Consider the following 13622-nt stretch of genomic DNA (forward strand, 5'->3'; position numbering starts at 1 on the left):
GCTTTCTCTGCCAACTCTTTGCTGCCGTCTTCCAGCACCTGCCGCTTGAGGCAACTGTCTCACGCTGCATAATGGTAGGGCCGGCCCTGGGGTCATATGGGTTCAAATGCATGATCCCAACAGGAAAAAAATTTGGCAATACAATTATGCTGCCACATCATCTTAAATTTAAAATGAAGCCTGGGAGGAATAATAGAGGCCTAGCATGCCTCTCCCAGTTTGGAAGGAGCTGCAACCATGTACTAACCTGACCTGGTCCAATAGGTAAGCTCTCCCCCCCCCCCCTTGAGAACAAGAACAGCTTAGTGTGGCATGTGTATGTGTGCACTCAGAACCCAATCTGGTGGCCTGCTTAAGATGAGCTCTGATGCCCACATTCAAACCCCATGATCCCCAGCAGGGAAAAAAGGCATTGTCCATGCCACTGCAGTATAGTCTGTGAGCATATGATGCAGCCATCTTGCTGAAGTGAAGTGGTCTGGGTGTGGTCAGTATCTTGTCACAAGACCACCAGGGAACCCCATGTACAACTCCTTGGGTTCCATAATGGGAGAAAGGCAGGATATAAATATACGAAAAGAGACTGAGGGCTTATCTACACCAAGCAAGATATTCCACTATGAAAGCAGTATGAAAGGGGTATATAAAAGGCAGGAGCCACACTACTGCTTTATAGCAGTATTGAAGTGCACTGACAATAATAATAATAATAATAATAATAATAATAATAATAATAATAATAATATATTATATTATATTATAATAATAATAATTATATTATATAATAATATAATATTATAATAATATATTATCTCCAATTAGATCGAGGCGGGAAACAACAGCAAGCATAAAATACTAATTTAAAAATAGCATACACTGTTAAAAACCATCCTCAAAGCATCCTCAAAGCATCCTAAAAAATACTGTTGGGGTCTATTGACACATTCCATATACCACTTTCATGCTACTTTCATAGTGTTATATCCTGCTTGGTGTAGATGTGTCAATGGGCCCCAACAGTTGTCAGTGCTCTTCAGTACCACTATAAAGCAGTAGTGTAGATCCTGCAGAACACTTTAATACTGCTATAAAGCCAGTAGTGTGGCTCCTGCCTTTTATATACCACTTTCATAGTGGAATATCCTGCTTGGTGTAGATGAGCCCTCTGCTTAGAACAGCCTTCCCCAATCTGGAACTATCCAGACACACTGGACTACAGTTTCCATTATTCTCAGCTAGCAGGGCTGTGACCATGCTGGCTGGGAATAGCTGGTCCAACACATTTTGAAGGCACTAGAGTAGGAAGCCTGGCTTAGAAAGAGTCATCCAGAAAGTTGAGAGGTTCCTCCTGCCTAGGAAGGAGCCGCCATTACCTGCTGTCCCATCATGGCCTCCCAAGGTCAGCTTTTCTACCTGGCCAGCAACGAGTGGGGAGGTGTATGAACCGAATCAAGACTAGCAGGCTTCTTGGAGTGAGTTGTGCTGTCTGTCCCAAACCTAATTGCAGAATTCAAGGAGGGGTGCTTGTCTATGCAGACAACCCCAATCTAGAACTCTTCTCCCTGACATTGTTTTTTTTTAAATTATTTGTTGGGATGAAGAATCACATGAGCCCCTGGCTACAACCTGAAATGGTACAGCTCAGAAGCAGGTCAACCACCTTGGAGAAATCTAGATCTTAGCTTTAGCTGGGTGTGTGAAATGATATGCAGGCAATCTCCCAACAAGCTGGGACAACATATTTAGTCACCTTGCTGTGGATAGGAGAAAATGATTCTTCAGATGTGAGCAGTGTTGTCTTTCTGGTACAGAGCCAGGCAGCATTTCACCTGCAGTCCACTTCATCTGTCTTCCCCTATCATTTCTCCCAATTGCATTACGCATGCAGGGATGTCTCATTGTCAGACAGCCTGTTCAGTTAGTGCATATTTTCCACATGAATGTCAGGTACTAATACTTTGTTTAGCACCAGTCACAATGCACATGGGCTCCTAAATTCCCCACATTTCCAGCAATCAGCTATAATGGCAAAAACACAGGTTAAGTAAAATTGACTGCCAAAGAGCTCACAGACGGGGACATGCACAGTAGTATCTCCCTTGAATTTCAGGGATGTTCACAAACAAGAATGTTGTTTATTGGATGGACTAAGAAATATATATGAGAGCCAGTGTGGTGTAGCGGCTAAGGTGTTGGACTGGGAGTCGGGAGATCTGGGTTCTAGTCCCCACTCAGCCATGGAAACCCAGTGGGTGACTTTGGGCCAGTCACAGACTCTCAGCCCAACCTACCCAGAGTGCAGGACACGGAATAATGGGCTCAAGTTAAAGGAAGCCAGATTCCAGCTGGACATCAGGAAAAACTTCTTGACTGTTAGAGCAGCATGACAATGGAATCAGTTACCTAGGGAGGTTGTGGGCTCTCCCACAAAAGAGGCATTCAAGAGGCAGCTGGACAACCATCTGTCAGGGATGCTTTAGGGTGGATTCTTGCACTGAGCGGGGGGTTGGACTCGATGGCCTTATAGGCCTCTTCCAACTCTACTATTCTGTGATTCTATGATTATATACCTCACAGGGTTGTTGTTGTGAGGATAACATGGGGAGGATGATTATATATGCTGCCGTGGGTTCCTTGGAGGAAAAAAGGTGGGATATAAATGTAATTATACACACACGTGTGTGTATAATTACATTTATATCCCACCTTTTTTCCTCCAAGGAACCCACGGCAGCATATATAATGCTTTCTCACCTCCATCATGGCCTTAGCTAGACCTAAGGATTATCCCAGGCAAATGGAGGGGTCATCCCTGCCTGATCCCGGGATCCCCTGTGTGTCATTTGGATGCACAGGGATGATCCCGGGATATAGGCCTGGTCTAGCTATGGCCGATGTCACTGCTGAACATGTAGCCTTGAATGCTGCTTTTGGCTTTAAAAGAGAAGATGGCAGAGACAGAGACAGAGAGAGAGAGAGAGAAATACTTTGAGCGTAGCATAGCTTTACCATGAAAGAAGAGCTTTTAATGTCATTCAGGGGTGCTACTTAAAGAAACTAAGGATGCAAATCTATGCACGTTTAGACAGAAAAAGAAGTCAAAAACTCTCAGCATGCCCCAGCCAGAAATGCTGAGAGCTGTAGGACTTTTTATGTCTAAACATGCATAGGATTGTGCCTTACATTTTATAGCCACATGATAATTCTTCAAAAAACCCTATTTTTCTGTGCACGTTATGAGGATGATCACTTAAATGAGCTCCCAAGGGGAGGGGGTTTATTATTTTACCTGGCCTGATGACATTCTTCTAGGAGTTATGAACCAAAAAAAGTAGACCTGAAAATAAACGGTTTTAATCTTGAATGTATCCATGTTTGGTGGGTCATTCTACCTTGCTGCCCACCCCTGAAATCCGTTTGCCTCACTTTTTTTGCATTTGATTTGGCAGCTTTTGCATTAAGCACTGCTTGGGGAATATCTACTTGTTTCGGGGTGGGTGGGTGTTGGGTGGGGGAAAAAAGTTTTGCATTCCACCAGAGATGTCATCTTAATGAGCACTTAAAAATGCACATAGTATTAAACAAAGTTCATGAGCTTGGAGGCGAAATCAAAGAAAAGTGCTGGCAAAGCGTTTTGGAGCATACACAGAAATCCAGCAGGCCTTTTTTTTTTTAATTCCTTCCTACTGATCATTAGCTATGTGATAATGAGTAGTTTAAAGGTGATGTCTATATTGGGAAGGCAGTCATAGTACATCTCTTAAAGAAGAAGAAAAGGGAAAACGCTTATTTGGATTATTTATTTAATTTAATTTAATTTATTTAAAGCATTTTTATAGTGCCACTTTACCCTTTCTGGTATTGTGGCGCATTACAATCACATATAAAACAATTCCATTAAAAACCCTCATCCTCAATCCATTAAAAGCCCTCAACCCAGTTTAAACCACCCCCTCCCCAAACTCTTGTGAAAATAAAAACGCCTTACAAAGGCGTTTGAAAGAACTGAGAGTGGGAGCCTGTCTGATCTCCAGTGGCACATTGTTCCATAACCGGGGGCCAGCCACTGAAAAAGCCCTGGCCCCCTCACATTCCAGTTTGTAGCGGGGGACCATCAGGGCGCCCTGCTCCTGAGAGCGAGTCTGCCAATGGTGAGACACAGGAGAGAGGTGAGTGCTCAAGTATCCAGGACCCAAGCAATGCAGGGCTTTATACATGGTTAACAAGGCCTTGTAGCGCACCCTAGCAGCCACCGGCAGCCAGTGGAGCTCTTGAAGCACCAAAGTGATAGAAGACCACTTTGGAAGCCCCTTGACCAACCTGGCTGCTGCATTTTGTACAGCCTGTAGGCGTTGGATTTGCTTCAAGGGAAGCCCTGTATACAACAGGTTGCAATAGTCCAGTCTGGAAAGGACCAGGGCCTGGACTGTGGTGGTAAGAGCAGCCTCTGACAGAAAGGGGCGAACTTGGCGGAGCACATGGAGTTGATAAAAGCAGTTCCGGACCACGACCCCCACCTATGATGACATAGTTAGGGACTGGTCAAGAATAACACCCAGGTCCCGCGCCTCAGTCACAATCCTTGTTCGGATTCCTGAAATAGGCAGATCTATGAGGTCCTGCTTTAAAGGCAGCATCCTATGCATGTGTAGAAAGCAATAATAATAATAATAATAATAATAATAATAATAATAATAATTCCTGCAAATCCTGGCTTTCCCCAGCCAGAGTTGCAAGACTTTCTTCTGTCTAAACATGCATAGGATGGTGCCTGAGCCTTATTTATTCTCATAATTTAATGAGATGGGACTGTAATCACCTCGTGTTTTCCAGGGGCAAGGGGCCACTGAAGAATACGTCCGATGTCATTAATGCTGCCAAGAAGATTGCAGAAGCTGGCTCAAGAATGGACAAATTGGCCCGCGCAGTGGCTGATCAGGTAATTTCGCACTTGGTCTTGAAACAAATAGGGTCACCAGAAGTTATGGCGGCCTTCCCCAACCCCATTTATTTATTTATTTATTTATTTGTAACATTTATATACCGCTGCATATAATAGAATCTCTCAGCGTTTCACGGTATTAACGTACAACATTAAAAACACAATATTAAAATAGCATAACAACTAGGGGTGTGCTCTGCTTCTCCTCGGACCGGAGAAGCAGGAGCGGATTGGGGGGCTTTGCCAATTCGGAGGCGTTGCGGAGCGGATCGAAGTGAAGGCAGATCCTTCGCGTCAATCCGGAGCTCCGCAAAAAAGGTAAGGGGGGTTTACTTGGCCCTGCCACTGTTGCTGCCGCCCATGTGGTGATGGCGGCAGAGCCAGTTAAGGGGGCAAGGGGGAGAGGGGTCTTACATGCATCCATCCACGGTCCTGCGGCTGCTTCAACTGAGCCCGAGGACTCAAACAGGAAGACTAGGCTGCGGCCTAGTCTTCCTGGTTGAGTCCTCGGGCTCAGTTGAAGCAGCCGCGGGACCGTGGACGGATGCAGGTAAAGGAGAGAAGGGAGGGGGGTTTACCTGGCCCTGCCACTGCCACCACCTGTGTGGCAACGGCGGCAGAGCCAGGTAAGGGGGCAAGGGGGAGGGGTGTCTTACCTGTGTCCATCCGCGGTCCCGCGGCTGCTTCAGGAGGTAAGGGAGAGGAGGGAGGGGGGTTTACGTGGCCCTGCCGCCGCCTGTGCGGCGACGGCGGCAGAGCCAGGTAAGGGGGCAAGGGGGAGGGGGGGTGTTACCTTTGTCTGTCCTGGCCCATCCCAGCTTCACTAGAGCCTGCGGCTCAGCCGCGGGCTCTAGTGAAGCTGGAATGGGCCGGGATGGACACAGGTAAGGGGGAGGAGGGAGGGGGGCTTACCTGGCGCCACTACCCGCCACTGCGGAGCTCCGATTTGGAGCCGGAGCTCCATAGCGTAGTGTAGCAGAGTGGCCGCTAGGCGGATCGAGGCGGGATGGAGCGGGCCCGATCCGCAATTTGCAGATCGGGCGCGAAGAGGATCGGGGGGTCCGTGCACACCCCTAATTAAAACACTTCCAACTATAGTAAAGGAGCAGTAAAATGGAGTTGTAAACTGGAGCGGCATAATTAGTTTACTTACCACCCAGGGAAAGCCTGGGTGAACAAATGTGTCTTCTGGAGGCATTTAAAAGATGCCACGTTTTCTGTCTGCCGAACCACATGAGGGAGGGTTTTCCAGATGGTGGGTGCTGCTACAGAGAAGGCCCTGCCGTCTGGGTACTTCACGGCACCACCAGATGCCCACCAGATATGTTTGACCGCAATGGCCATTGTTCCCACTCAGCATGGCTGTTGGAGGACCCCAGGTTGGAGAGGATGCTTTATGGTATACATTTGATGTGTGTTCTTCATGTATTTTTTTTAAAAAAAGTATTTCTTGGCCAACTTTTAGGGCAGAAGCTTCCTCCCACCAAGTGGACCAATTATAAAAACCAGTTATAAAAATGAGCAACAACAACAGCAGAAATTGTATTGAAGAAGGCTGATGTAAAAGAATATGTTTTCAAGGCCTTCTCAAAAGCCTGCAGTGATGGAGCATGGCAGATCTCCGAAGCTGTGGAGCCACTGCAGAGAAGGCCCTCTCATGCGGGCACCCACCTAACTGTTCTCACAGGTGGGCAGCTGAGAAGGGCCTCTCTTGCTGATCTTAAAGTATAGGCAGGCTAATACAGCAGAGGTGGGCACCCGGTGGCCCTCCAGATGTTTTGGCCTACAACTCCCATTAGCCCCAGCCAGTATAGCCAGTGGTGAGAGATGATGGGAGTTGTAGGCCAAAACATCTGGAGGGCCACCGGGTGCCCACCCGTGATGTAACTATGAAAGTGGCATAAAAGCTGTATAGTATAAAAGGCAGGAGCCACACTAAGCAGGATATAGTGGTATGAAAGTGGTATATGGTGGGTGTCAGTGGGCCCCAGCAGTTGTCAGTGCACCAACACTGCTATAAGGAAGTAGTGTGGCTCCTGCCTTTTATATACCACTTTCATACCGCTTTCATAGTGCAATATCCTGCTTGGTGCAGATGAGGCCCTAGTGTTCTCCCATTCCCACAGCCATACCAATAATTTATATTTAAACATGTTTTGAGGGGCCATTTAAAAAACAAAACAAAAAAACACATTACCCCTTAATCCTCCGGAGGAACCTGGTTAAATTTAAATTTGACCAGATGAAGGCACGTTCACAGAATCTTCACTGGAGGAGAATGTAAATAATGAACACGCATGAAGAGAGATACGGTACTCAAAAGGAAAGTGCCCCAGGCATTTCAAGTAGAGCTCTTTACCAGGGTCAAATCCGATAAAATGTTATAGAACAATACATAAGCTACCACATGCCGCATTTGTCCTTGATGAAGAAGTGCACTTGGCATACCTAGGACAAACAAACCTTTTTGAGACTACCTGTGTCTTTGTTGCTGTTCATGGCAATCCTTGCTGCTCCAGAGCTAACCCTTCTGGTTTCTTTGTTTTCTTATAATTGACCACCAACTGGATTGGCCATTTACCCTCCCAATATTTGCTGTGATGCTTATGAGCTACTTAAAACAACTAGATTTCCCTTAGCTTTACCCCTGGGAGAAGCTGTTCTTCACATATATTCAAATGATGGGAACTTCAACAGAGAGTTTCACCCAATTCAGGAGATAAGAACATAAGAACGTAACAAGTGCTATGCTGGATCAGACCAAGGCCATAGCTAGACCTAAGGTTTATCCCTGGATTGTCCAGGGGTCAAACCTGTTCATCTAGGTGACACACTGGGGATCCAGTGCTCAGGCAGGGGCGAACCCTGGATGATCCCAGGATAACCCTTAAGTCTAGCTGTGGCCCAAGGGTCCATCTAGTCCAGCACTCAGTTCACACAGTGGTCAAACAGCTGTCAACCAGGGACCAACAAAGCAAGACATGGTGCAACAGCACCCTCCCACCCATATTCCCCTGCAACTTGTGCATGTAGGTTTACTCCCTTGGATATTGGAGACAGCACACGGCCATCAGGGCTATAGCCCTTGATAGCCTTCTCCTCCAGGAATTTATCCAACCCTCTTTTAAAGCCATCCAAAGTGGTGGCCATCACCAAACTAGTTCAAACTATCCCTGGCTTCCCTGAAGTTTGGGCCTGCCTTGTGATGAGCTTTCCTCACTGCTGGTCCTCCCATTTCTCCAAACGTATTATTGTGAAGAAAGGGCTCACACGAAGGCTTGCGAAAGCAATGGGGGCCTGGCCTTTAAGGCATGGAGGTTCCTATGGAGCAGCCATAAAGATCAAGAAATATCTCCAATACGCCTTGGCTCAATCAGTCCAGATCTTAAAGATGAGGCCTCAGGCACTCATGCAGGCCCTCCATGATGGGGCTCCCTGCTGCTGGTTTCCCCTTGCAAGGCCTTCTGTGACATCACAGCAACTCAGAGCAGCCACTTGCAAATCGATAAAGATCAAAAGAAGGCACTAATTTGTATAACATTAGCATATACTAATGTGTATGTCTAGATGAACGTTTAAAATAATACCTGCAATTTAAATAAAGATACACTATATCTCACCATAGCGGGGAAGGTCGAACAAGTAACCTGTGGCCCTGCTCAGCCTCCTGTCCAAGGCCCCTTCTACACCCACGGGCCTTTGGGGAGGGAGGGGGGACAATCCTAGGCTTCCCTGCTTCCCTGGGCATCTAAATGGAAGCACAACATCCTGGAAGGGAAGAGGGATGTCGTGCCCATCGCTCCTGCCATTTCTTTTTTAAAAAAGACAGAGCCAGAGCGCACCTGCACTCCAGTGAAAGAGTAAGTAAAAAAAAAGTCCCAACTCCGCTCCCCCCATGTCCCTGGACTCCCCCCAGCCTGGCTCCTTCCCTCTGCTGACCCTTGCTACTTGCAGGAAGGAGGGAAGAAGCCGGGACGGGCACCCACACCGCCCACGGTACTTGGGACCATCCCAGGATCTCAGGCAATACCAGGATAACTGAGGTCTTGGTTATCCCAGGGAAATGGAGGAATCATCCCTGCCTGCTCCTAGTAGCCCCTGTGCATCATTTGGATGTGCAGGCAGAATCCAGGGATGATCCCTGGAAAAACCCAAGGTGTAGAAAGGGCCCAAGTGTGGTTTGGGGGCAACTTCAAGGCCTAGCTCTTCCTTCAGATAGTTCTTTATGTTTAAACTAGGCTTAGACCATAGAGCCCTTCAAATAGAGGACACCTTCAAATAGAAGACTGTCCTCTGTAAAGTAGGACACCTGGCCAGCCTACAAATGAGGGATCTTCCAGAGAGCTCCAGTGGTGACCCAATGTTATGAAATCCTAAAGAACTCCCGTTTCCCCAAGAGTTCACTGCAGAGCTCAGAAAATCTGAGCTAATTACAATGGCATCCATGAGAAGCGTACCCATCACTACTTGTGAGTAATACTAGGTTTGTAAAAGAAATCAGAGCAGAAACGAGAGCAGAGAGAGGGCTAACAGAGGCATAATTATTTTTAAAGATCAGCAAGGGTTATTTGCCCTTCTTTAGAGTCCCAAAAATGAGGACATTTTATGGAGGTTTTGAGACCTCCATGCAATGTAAACTTTTTATGGACCGTTGCATTTTTAATTACCATTCTAAAGAGTGGGAGATTGTAAGTTTTAATTTGCTGCGAAGTACTTCTGTTTAAACCCTTTGTCAGCTCTCCGGGGAATTTGTTTGAAAATTCCTTTCAGATACAAGGCCCCCAGAGTGGAATAAATATGAGTGTGCTAAATGGCTTCTAAATGGGGAAATGCCTCTTTGGGATTCACACTTGAAAGATGTGGCAACTGTTGGAGACAGAGAGAGAGAGAGAGAGAGAGAGAGAGAGAGAGAGAGAGAGAGAGAGAGAGATTTCATGGCAGCATGATATATACAGCAAAAGAGAATAGCCGTTACTGCCTTGGAGAATACCCAGAGCATTTGATTTATTTACATGGACACTGTAGTGTCCGTGTAGTTAAGGATGATGAGTAGATTCTGCATTCTGCCATTATAAAGCAGTAATTGGGGGTGCGTGTGTCATTCTAATGTTCATAAAATCTAAAAAAAATCACCAAACTCCCTGAAACTTACATGTTTCAGAAAGAAGTGTTGGTTTTATATAACCTGAAAGATTGGTGAAAGATTGAGGGAAGGATGGCAGTTTAAAGTCCAAAAGAAAAATAAATGTCTCTGAATCAAAATGACACCGATAACATAGGGGGGCGAGGAGAGAGTCTATTGATTTAGGAGAGTGCAAAACAAGTGAGGTAATTGCTGTTAGGGTGCCTGCCTGTGTACTCACTTTATCTTCACCTGAGTTCTGCTTCTCCTTCTCTCCCTCCTGCCAAGGTCCAGGTTTCTCTGGGGCCCTCCAGCCCTTTCCCAGAGTTCTGAGTTCTGCCCTTTGCGCTGCAGCCCAGAACCAGCCATATAAGTCTCTGCATATATGTTCTGCATATAAGTCTCCTGGCGACAGCTGGTCAGCCATTATGTGAACAGAATGCCGGACCCTTGGTCTGATCCAGCAGGGCTCTTCTTCTGTTCATGTCTAATGGGAGGGTCCATAGCTCAATAATACAGTAGATGCTTTGCATGAGGAAGATCCCAAGTTCTATCCCTGATAGGACTGGGAAAGGCTTCCATTTGAAACCCCAGAGAATCAATGCCAGTCTGTACACAGGCCTGGTGCTGCCATAGAGGCAACTCAGGCGGCGGCCTAGAGCGCCAAGCAAATGAGGGCGCCGAACAGCGTACCCGGAAGCTGCTCTCCTTGTTCCAAAGCCACCGCCCCGGCCTCTGCCCAACCCCAGCGTCCTTCGAAGCCAGGACACCGGGGTTGGAGGCGGAGGCTTCAGGACAGCGCGCCAGGAAGCCACTTCCAGGCGCGCCGCTTCAAAGCCTCCGCCCCGCCCCCCCAACCCCAGCATCCTGGCTTCAAAGCCGGGAGCAGGAGGGAGCGGACCAGGGTCATCCCATGAAACTGATTTGTGGGAGATCCAGGACAAATAAAAGGAAGGACTTCTTCACACAGTGCATAGTTAAATTATGGAACTCACTACCACAAGATGTAGTGATGGACACCAATTGAGATGGCTTTAAAAGGAGGTTGGATGAATTCCTGGAGGAGAAGGCTATCCATGGCTACTAGCCCTGAGGGTTGTGTGCTATCTCCAGTATTCAAGGCAATAAGCCTGCGTGCACCAGTTGCTGGGGAACATGGGTGGGTGGGTGCTGTTGCACCATGTCCTGCTTGTTCATCCCTGGCCGATGGCTGGTTGGCCACTGTGTGAACAGAGTGCTGGACTAGATGGACCCTTGGTCTGATCCAGCAGGGCTCTTCTTATGTTCTTATGTTCTTTTGTTCTTAACTAGGAATATTTGTTTTTAATGTTCACTGCTTTTAAACTTTTGTAAACCACACAGAGAGCTTCGGCTATGGGGCAGTATATAAATGTAATAAAATTAATGAATAATGCTGCATGTTGTTCTTATATTACACGGGGGCTGGAGGTGTTGCATCTTCTGTTATTATGAATGAGTTGTCAGCCTGCCCCTTCCCTCTGGCGCTGTCACAGAAATTGTGTCTCAAGTTGTTACCATGATCATAAAACTTTCCCAGCACGGACTTAGTTTGAGCAAATGTAGTTGTGCCTCTGCCTCTTTGATTTGTATGGTATGTCGGAAGAGCCCCACACGTGGCGTTCCACTTGTCCTTTGCCAGTTGCAACGTGACCAAATAGCTTCATTTCATCCTTATTAATGGTTTACGAGCCGGAAAACATCTCTTTTAAATGTGGTCCTTCTTGCACCATAAAGAATGTGCATTATGCATCAATAGAACCTGATGTTTAGTGCAAACTGAGTCATGTCCCAAGGAAATGAATAGAGAGATTACTCTGTCTGCTTTACAGCTCATCAGGTAAGTGACAAACAATGTTGGCCGTGCTCTTCGGTTTTTAGCCTGTGGGTCCCTGTGTACTTTAATTCACACACTTGAGGTAGGGGAGAAAACCGGCCTTTGCTATGTATGTAGCCAAAGGGTGAGGGAAAACAAATGCCTCTAACCTGGCACTGGCAAACCTGCTAGTTCTTCCTTATATATTCAGCATATCAAACAAAGGAAATCAAACACATGCTCTCTACCTCTCCTTTTCATTCATAGTGCCCGGATTCAGCCTGCAAGCAAGATCTATTAGCGTATCTCCAGCGCATTGCCCTCTACTGTCACCAGCTTAATATCTGCAGCAAGGTGAAGGCAGAAGTTCAGAACTTGGGAGGCGAACTTATTGTCTCGGGGGTAAGGCCAGATCTTGTATTTCACTGAATATTATGGATATATTGCTTTTGGGGGGTGGCTATATTCTGAAGATGCAAAATATGCAGCTCATCACAGGCTAGTTTTCTGCTCTTTAAATATACATTGCCGTTGTCCTCCTAAGCCTTAATGCCCTGATCATCCACTAGTAATTAACAGGAGACCTATTAATTATTTAGCACAGGCTGAAGGGCCAGGGACATCCCTTTCCCCCACTGAGATCAGGGGTCTGGAAACAAAGCCCTACGAAGAGAGACTGAAAGAACTGGGCATGTTTAGCCTGGAGAAGAGAAGATTGAGGGGAGACATAAGAGTACTCTTCAAATCCTTGAAAGGTTGTCACACAGAGGAGGGCCAGGATCTCTTCTCGATCCTCCCAGAGTGCAGGACACGGAATCATGGGCTCAAGTTAAAGGAAGCCAGATTCCAGCTGGACATCAGGAAAAACTTCCTGACAGTTAGAGCAGTATGACATTGGAATCAGTGACCTATGGAGGTTGTGGGCTCTCCCACACTAGAGGCCTTCAAGAGGCAGCTGGACAACCATCTGTCAGGGATGCTTTGAGGTAGATTCCTGCATTGAGCAGGGGGTTGGACTTGATGGCCTTGTAGGCCCCTTCCAACTCTGCTATTCTATGGTTCTATGAATCAAGGGAGGCACAGAGGACACCAAGATCTTTAACCGCCCCAATGTCAGTGTGAACTTCAGCAAAGGAAATGAGAGCTGTCCTTACTTGCTCACCATTGCACAGGAGTGAGCAAACAGAGGAGGGAACGATTCTGTCATTTGCCTGCTTCTTTATAGTACTTGCCGAGACAGGCATGTCATAACTGGAGCTTTTTAATATATTGGCTCCTCGTGAACCTACTTTCTTTTGTAAGTTTCCTCCTGTGGCAAGGGCCCATTGTTTGTAAAGGCAGTGAGGGGTCATAAAATTGCCATCATTCAGGGTCCAGTGCATATTGTGCTGAGCAAATAGCTACCACCCCCTCAAAAAAGTTTTAAAATTAAAAGCCAGCCTGGGAAATTTCACAAAACATGCTCCTTGGGGATGCATGCATTGCTTCCAAAAACAGTTTGTTGCCAAGATATACAGTTTACAGTGCATAATACGGCTGTTTCCAACCTGGTGCCTTCCAGAAATTTTGGACCACAACTCCTTTCATCCTTGACCATGGGTGTTGTAGTCCAACATGTCTATTGGGCACCACGTTGGAGATGTCTGGCACAATACTTCCGGAAGCTCAGCCCCAACGACAGCCACAAGCTTGCGGTCCTTTGAGGCCCTCTCAGTGTTGGCCTA

General features: G+C 46.7%; 1 protein-coding gene across 2 annotated transcripts in view; it reads left to right on the top strand.

The window, feature by feature from the left end:
* Positions 1-13622, top strand: part of CTNNA2 (catenin alpha 2) — a 695903-nt gene that overhangs the window by 641889 nt on the left and 40392 nt on the right. For both annotated transcript variants that reach the window (XM_063135156.1, XM_063135157.1), the window contains exons 15-16: positions 4834-4939; positions 12166-12300. In XM_063135156.1, coding sequence (XP_062991226.1) covers positions 4834-4939; positions 12166-12300 — 241 coding nt within the window. The remainder of the gene's footprint in view (positions 1-4833; positions 4940-12165; positions 12301-13622) is intronic.

The sequence above is a fragment of the Elgaria multicarinata genome, chromosome 10 (genome assembly GCF_023053635.1).
Source record: "Elgaria multicarinata webbii isolate HBS135686 ecotype San Diego chromosome 10, rElgMul1.1.pri, whole genome shotgun sequence".
Lineage (NCBI taxonomy): Eukaryota > Metazoa > Chordata > Lepidosauria > Squamata > Anguidae > Elgaria > Elgaria multicarinata.